This window comes from Chiloscyllium plagiosum, chromosome 46 (genome assembly GCF_004010195.1).
Source record: "Chiloscyllium plagiosum isolate BGI_BamShark_2017 chromosome 46, ASM401019v2, whole genome shotgun sequence".
In the NCBI taxonomy this organism is placed as follows: Eukaryota; Metazoa; Chordata; class Chondrichthyes; order Orectolobiformes; family Hemiscylliidae; genus Chiloscyllium; species Chiloscyllium plagiosum.
In genome coordinates, this window is record NC_057755.1 from 12,386,661 (window position 1) to 12,395,007 (window position 8,347).

The following is an 8,347-nucleotide window of genomic DNA, read 5'->3' on the forward strand; positions in this document are numbered from 1 at the left end:
TTTTTTTTCTTTTTCGGTATTTTTTTTCTTCTTTTGTTAAATTTTGGCTATTGTATATTTGATTTAATTGTATATCAATGTTTATATTTGAGAGTTTTGTTTATTCTTGTAAACTTGTAAAAATGTTAAATTTCTAATAAAAATATCTATTAAGAAAAAACAATTTACAACAACTAGCGAGGGAAAATAAACTGGCTTTCTTGAGGCTTTGGGTTTGTTTTGGTACAGAAGAACACAGCCACTGTTTTCAGAGGATGGAAGAGTTCTGACCATGCAGTTCATACCACAAAACTGTTCAGTGACCGGGGAGTCAAACATGTCATTGTTTGCAAGCAGAAGACATATGATAAGTGCTGGTAGCTTGCTTTTAAAAAGGGCAACAGAAATTTCCATAATTCTTGGTTTAAAAAAAGTTCTTTTACCCAATTCTGGCCACAATCAAGAATATAGAAAAATAGAAAAGTATAAATATTAATCAACCAGACATTGGTACATGGGCCACAATTTCCAAATTTGGGAATAACTTGTCATGTTGAAGTCTTGTGAACTGTGAGGATAATATTAAACTTCAAAAGGACACAGAGTCACTGGAATGGATAAATTTCATGTATAGAAATGTGAGGTAAATTACTTTGGTTAAAAGAATGTGCTAAAGTAATTTAAAACAAAAGGAACAATTCCAAAATTGTTGTAGAAGTACAAGGATGTACACAAATAAAATGTGTTCTAATAGTTTGTAGTGGTACAGCAGGTCAATAAAGCATCTGAGATCCTTTGATTTTTAAACAGATATACCAGGATGCTGCCTGGACTGGAGGGCTTATCTTATGAAGAGAGGTTGACTGAGCTCGGACTTTTTTCATTGGAGAAAAGGAGGAGGAGAGGGGACCTAATTGAGGTATACAAGATCATGAGAGGCATAGATAGAGTCGATAGCCAGAGACTATTTCCCAGGGCAGAAATGACTAACGTGAGGGGTTATAGTTTTAAGCTGGTTGGAGGAAAGTATAGAGGGGATGTCAGAGGCGGATTCTTTACACAGAGGATTGTGAGAGCATGGAATGCGTTGCCAGCAGCAGTTGTGGAGGCAGGGTCATTGGGGACATTTAAGAGACTCCTCGACATACATATGGTCACAGAAATTTGAGGGTGCATACATGAGGATCAGTGGTCGGCACAACATCGTGGGCTGAAGGGCCTGTTCTGTGCTGTACTGTTCTATGTTCCATGTTCTATACAGTATAAATCTTGGGAGGTTATAGTGAACCTTCATAAAACACTACTTCCACCTCAACTAAATTTTGGGGACACTTTAGGAAAGATGTGTGAAGACAATAGAGAGGTTGCCAAAATGATAGTTTCAGGACTGAGGAACTGCAGTAAATTGGATGCATTAGACTGTTTTCTTTGGAGAAGGTTGAAGGTGGAGAGGCAGGACAGATATATTTGGTGGTGGAATCAGGCCAAGAAATGTGGAATTTATGGATTATTAATGCAACCAGGATGGCTGCACACCAGTCCTATTAGACTTCAGGATGTAAGATATTAGGTCCAGGGGACTTTTTGATTTTCAGTCCCATTAACTTCTCCAATAATTTTTCTTTACTAATATAAATTATGTTCAGCCTATCCTTCTTAATTCTTTGCTAAATGCCAGACTATACATCTTCTTTCAGAAAAAGGAGAGTTTTTAGCTTTGGATCTCGGAGGTTCCATTTTCCGTGTGTTAAGGGTGAAGGTGTCAGAAGATGGACGGCAAGTTGTCCACATATCCAGCGAGATCTATCCCATGACTGAAGATATGAAAAATGAAAACAGTCAACAGGTAACTACATTCATTCAATGCTTATAACTACAGCAGATCCAGACTGAGAAATTAACACCACTCAATTTTACCATTTGTTTCCCCAGTTTTTTGATTACATCGCTGAATGCCTGGGAGCTTTCATTGAGAAACAGAAACTAAAAGATAAAAAGCTTCCACTTGGCTTCACATTTTCCTTCCCTTGCAGACAGAGCAAACTGGATGAGGTGAGAGTGAACAGTGAGGAGGGGATTCAGTTTTTTGGTCACTCCACAGCACCATGGGTTGTGAGTAACGGTGATCAGTACAGCTCCTTGCTACACTGATATCACAAAAGCATGGGGAAACCAGACTAGTCCCACTCCTAATCGCAAGCCATTGAGTCTGGTTTCTAGGTGTATCAGATGCCTCAATTTGACAGATCCAAAACCTTCACTGTCCCTTACACTGTCCACAATTAACATGGAGGCAACCAACTGCATTGTCCAAAATATGTTAATGCTACGACAGAAAGTTCCACTCATAACTTGCTTTTGGTAATTGCCCCTAAAGTCAATAAATACTTTCTTTGTTGAATTGCAGTGTACTTTACCCATGCTGCACTTAGACATCCTGCTTAGAGCACATCCTGCTGTGATGTGCACAACTGGTGAAGGCCCTGCTTGTGCTACACAAAGCCTCTCCAATCCATCATGGGGTCCAAGGACCTTCAAGACCCTGCCTTGCCATCACCATAGCCTTTGGCCTTGAGCTGCTGAGGCACAATTTGCAGCCAGACACTCCAGCTAACCCGTAGTTAGGTGAATTTATGTCAGTTTCTTTATCCACTCGAGGTAATTTTGTTTTAACACCATAAAATTTGCTCTTGGTTATGTTGGTCTTTTGTCTTTTTTGTCTTTTGATACTAACCCTCCTGAGGACTAGCTGAGTAATATCTGTTGACGCCAAGATAAGATAAGCCATGATCATATTAAATGGCAGAGCAGGTTCAAGGGGCTGAATGGTCTGCTTCTGCTTCTGGTTCTGAAATTCTAAACATGGATAAAAGGCTTGAGTTCGAGAGGTGAGGTAAGAATGACATCAAGAGCCCTCGCAAAACTGAAATCAATACCTATTGGAGGAAACCCTCCACTGGTTGGAGTCGTACTTAATACGTAGTAAGATGGTTATGATTGTTGGAGATCAGTCATCTCAGCTCCACAACATCTCTGCAGCAGTTCCTCGGGATAGTGTCCTAGGCCCAACCATCTACAGCTGCTTCATCAATGACCTGCCCACCATCATAAGGTCAGAAGCGGGATGTTTGCTGATGATTGCACAATGTTCCGTACCATTCACAACTCCTCACATACTGAAGCAGTCCGTGTTCAAATGCTTTGTCCACTATGACCTTTAGCTCCTTCATTAACCAACTATCTCTTCCTCAATCAGCCTTCATTATATTAAATGAGCCAGCCTCTAAGACGGTCTGGGAAAGAGAATTCCAAAGACTGACAAGGCACTAATCAAAAAAAGATTCTCATCTCAATCTTAAATGCGACAGCCCTCATTGTTAAACTGTGCCCCCACCAGAGGAAACATCCTCTCCACATCCATCCTGTCGACTCCATTCAGAATCTTATCTGTTTCATCAAGGCCACATCACATTCTTCTAAATATCAACGAGTATTGGTCCAGCCTTAACCTTATCCCTCAAAAATGTTTGAACTGCTTTCAATGTAACCCCGTCCCACTTTATGTATGAAACTAAAACTGTATGCAATACTCCAATACAATCTCACCAATATACATTTTAACAAGACTTATTCTATACTCCATTTTCCTTTTCCACAAAGATTGCTTTCCTAAATACTTGCTGAGACTGCATGCTAATATTTTTGGATTCAGGCGGCACGGTAGCACAGTGGTTAGCACTGCTGCTTCACAGCGCCAGAGATCCGGGTTCAATTCCCGCCTCAGGCGACTCTCTGTGTGGAGTTTGCACATTCTCCCCGTGTCTGCGTGGGTTTCCTCCGGGTGCTCCGGTTTCCTCCCACAATCCAAAAAATGTGCAGGGGTTAGGTGAATTGGCCATGCTAAATTGCCCGTAGTGTTAGGTGAAGGGGTAAATGTAGGAGAATGGGTTTGGGTGGGTTACGCTTCGGCGGGTCGGTGTGGACTTGTTGGGCCGAAGGGCCTGTTTCCACACTGTAAGTAATCTAATCTAATCTAATCTAGGACACCCAGATCTCTATTTAAATTTCTCTATTTAAATCATTTATACTGTCCTACTTTTCTGTCCTACCTGCCAAGTGAAGAAATACTTGCTCTCCCAAATCTGCCAAATGTTTGCCCACTCACTGCAGATACATAGGCGCACCACCACCTCCAAGTTCTTATGTTGACTTTTCCACCCGTGATGTTATTTAATTTCTGTGTCAGATCAAATAGGAAATAGAGATTGGGATACTCTCCTGAAAGTTATGTTGGCCAGGCCTGGGAAGACATTTGATACTTTAAGCAAAAAATCGCACTTATAGAACCTAGGGCTGCGTGGTGACTCCGAGATTACACTGCATCAGGGACCAGGGCTTGATTCCAGTTTCGGCTGACTGTCTGTCTGTGTGGAGTTTACACATTGTCTCCGTGTCTGCATGTGTTCCCTCCAGGTGCTCCCGTTTCCTCCTACAGTCCAAAGCTTTGCAGCTTAGGTGAATTGGCCATGCTAAATTGTCCATAGAATCCAGGAATGTGCAGGCTAGGTGGATTAGTCATGGCAAATGTGGGGTTATAGAAATAGGGAGGAGTGGTGTGGTCTGGGTGAAATGCTCTTTAGAGGGGTCAATGTGGATTAGATAGGTCAAATGTCTCTTTCCACACTGTAAGCTTTCGATGATTCTTTCTAAGTCTTTTTTAAGTTGGGAATTTTCATTGCTGACACAGAGATGGATGAATATGTTCCTCATGGGAATTTCAAGCAAACGCTGAATACTGGGCAGTGCTGGCAAGTTGTTGTTGAAGAGCTCACCCAGAGGCAGCCAGGCTTCAGAAGTGTCTGTTAGCTGGGAGTTCCAGACAGCTGAATGAGATTGACAGATGATCTGACTATCCTTTGAGGAAAGGAGTTCATTAAAGCACACAAAAGGAGTGATCAAAATGTTCTTTTTCTTACATCTGATCATTTTCCTATGCAGGGTATTCTTATTTCATGGAGTAAAGGATTCTTTGTTAAAGGAGTACAAGGACTAGATGTTGTCGCTTTGTTACGTGAAGCAATTTCAAGACGTGGGGTAAGTTTAACTTAAGTTTAAATATGTTTTACTTTTATGAAATCTATTTGCAGATCAGCCATATAGTCTGAGTGTGGACAGCAGGCCTAACAGACATTCTTACATTTAGATTAGATTAGATTACATTACAGTGTGGAAACAGGCCCTTCGGCCCAACAAGTCCACACCGACCCGCCGAAGCGAAACCCACCCATACCCCTACATTTACCCCTTACCTAACACTACGGGCAATTTAGTATGGCCAATTCACCTGACCCTGCACATCTTTGGATGGTGGGAGGAAACCGGAGCACCCGGAGGAAACCCACGCAGACACGGGGAGAACGTGCAAACTCCACACAGTCAGTCGCCTGAGGCGGGAATTGAACCCGGGTCTCTGGCGCTGTGAGGCAGCAGTGCTAACCACTGTGCCACCGTGCCGCCCACCATATACTTTGATATATCAGGCTCCGTTCTCAAGTAAGTTTCTACTTTCCTGAGGAACTAGTTTTATATTTGCTGAGTGGACAATGGGTAAATTCAAAGTAAATGAAAAGGAAGTAAAGTGAGCTTGTACTGTCAGAACCTGACTGATAGCAGAACCTGGAAGATCCTTCTACTGCCCACTGTGCAACCCAGTGTCCAACCCATTCAATTCCTTACCTACTACTGCCAATACCATCCACTGCCCAACCAATTCCCCTCTCAACCCGTACACACTCATCTTCCATATAGCTCAATACCTTCACAGACAAACCACCTTCACTGTAGTACAATCTGCGGTATGGAGCAAGTGTTATAATATTGCATTAAGAGGCATTCTTCTGACAATGTATATAAAAAGGAAGGGAGCAGATAAAGTAGGCTTTGGTCCTTAAATGATGAGACTGCAACAAGGACATGGCAGAGAATTACAACTATTTAGTATCTGCTTTCGCAGTAGAAGACACAGAAAAAACTTTAAAATTAGGAAAAAAAGACAATTCATGACCATTTCAGAAAAGGTAAGAATGGGACTATAGACTGACAGGCCACTCAAGATGGCCAACATTATCGGTCCTTAAGGCAAGTGTCTGTAGAGACAGTGGATGTATTTAGTATAACCCAAAATTCTGTTGATTCTGAAAAGGTACTAGTGGACTGGAAAACTGCACACATGAAATGCATTTCAAGAAAAGAGGCACGCAGATTTAGGAAACCATTTGAGTGAGTGCTGGAATCCATTGTTCAGGAGGTGGTGATAAGTGGTGATAGGCTATTTAGGAAATCACAATTCAATTAGCAAAAGAGGGTTTTTGAGGGACAGTGGTAGTGCCTTTACCTCTGGGCCATGGGGCCTGGGTTCTGATCCAGTGGAGTGTAAAACACAGAATATACAATATAGAACAGCACAGCACATTACAAACCCTTAGGCCCTTGATGATGTGCCAACCATTCATCCTACTCTAAGATCAAACTAACCAACAAAACCATCATATTACTATCATCTATGTGCCGATCCAAGAGTCCCTTAAATGTCTCTACTACCACTGCTGGCAGTGCATTCCATGCACCCACCACTCTGTGTAAAGAACCAACCTCTGACATCTTCCCTAAACCTTTCTCCAATCACCTTAAAATTTGCCCCCACACGACAGAAATTTCCACCCTGGGAGAAAGTCTATGGTTATCCACTCTATCTATGCTTTTCATCATCTTGTATACCTCCATCAATTCACCTCTCATCCTTCTTCACTGCAACGAGAAAAGCCCTAGCTCTCTCAACTTTACATCATTCGACCTGCCCTCCAGTCCACACAGCATCCTGGTAAATCTCCTCTGCACCCTCTCTAAAGCTTCCACATCCTTCCTGTAATGAGGTGACCTGACCTGAGCACAATATTCCAAATGTAGTCTAACCAGGGCTTTATAAAGCTGCTGCATAACCTCATGGCTCTCAAACTCATTCCACCTGCTAATGAAAGCCAACTCACCTTACTAACAATCCTATCAACTTGGGTGGCACTTTGAGGGATCTATGGACATGGAGCCAAAGATCCCTCTGTTCCTCTACACTGCCAAGAATTCTGCTTTTAACCCTGTAATCTGCATTCAAATTTGACCTTCCAAAATTAATCATTTCACACTTTTTCAAATGAACTCCATCTGTCACTTATCAGTCCAGCTCTGCATCCTGTCAATGTACAGTAGGGACTTACAACAGCCCTCCACAATATCCATAACTCCACCAAAATTTGTGTCATCAGCAAACTTACAAACCCACCCTTCCACTTCCTCATCCAAGTCATTTACAAAAATCACAAAGAGCATTGGTCCCAGAACACCACTGATCATGGCGAACACCACTGGTCACTGAGCTCCAGGCTGAATACTTCCCATCTAGTACCACCTTCTGTATTCTACGGGCCAGCCAATTCTGTACCCAGACAGCCAAATTTCACTGTATCCTATGCCTCCTTACTTTCTGAATGAGCCTACCATGGGGAACCTTATTCAACACTTTGCTAAAATCCTTGTACACCACACCCACTGCTTTACCTTCATCAATGTGTGTTGTCACATCCTTGAAGAATTCAATAAGGCTTGTAAGGCATGACCTGCCCCTCACAAAACCATGCTGGCTATCTCTAAACAAGCTATGCTTTTCCAAATAATCATAAATCCTGTCTGTCAGAATCCACTCAATAATTTTCCTCCCATTGACTGGTCTGTAATTCCCAGGATTATCCCTATTCCCTTTCTTGAACAGGGGAATAACATTTGCCACCCTCCAATCATCTAAAACTACTCCAATGGATAGTGAGGATGCAAAGATTACCACCAAAGATGCAGCAATCTCTTCCCTTGCTTCCTGCAGAAATCTTGGCTATATCCCATCTGGCCCAGGGGACTTATCTATCCTCATGTTTTTCAAAATTTCCAGCACATCATCCTTCTTAACATCAACTTGTTCGAGTATATCAGCCTGTTTCACATTGTCTTCATAAACAGCAAGGTCCTCTCAGTAGCGAATACTTCCCCAAATAGTCTGCTCCTTTCTCTCTCCATGACTATAGTAATGGTCATAGAGTCACAGAGTCATAGAGATGTACAGCATGAAAACAGACCCTTCCGTCCAAACAGTCCATGCTGACCAGATATCCCAACCCAATCTAGTCCCACCTGCCAGCACCTGCCCCATATCCCTCCAAACCCTTTCTATTCATAGACCCATCCAAATGCCTCTTAAATGTTGCAATTGTACCAGCCTCCACCACTTCCTCTGGCAGCTCATTCCATACAAGTACCACTCTCT

The 8,347-nt window shown here is 42.3% G+C and overlaps 1 protein-coding gene across 1 annotated transcript in view; it reads left to right on the plus strand.

Annotated features, from left to right (window-relative positions):
• Positions 1-8,347, plus strand: part of LOC122544108 (hexokinase-1-like) — a 158,721-nt gene that overhangs the window by 40,088 nt on the left and 110,286 nt on the right. Inside the window, exons 2-4 of the mRNA XM_043683147.1 lie at positions 1,677-1,825; positions 1,912-2,031; positions 4,978-5,073. Of these exons, the coding sequence (XP_043539082.1) occupies positions 1,677-1,825; positions 1,912-2,031; positions 4,978-5,073 (365 nt within the window). The remainder of the gene's footprint in view (positions 1-1,676; positions 1,826-1,911; positions 2,032-4,977; positions 5,074-8,347) is intronic.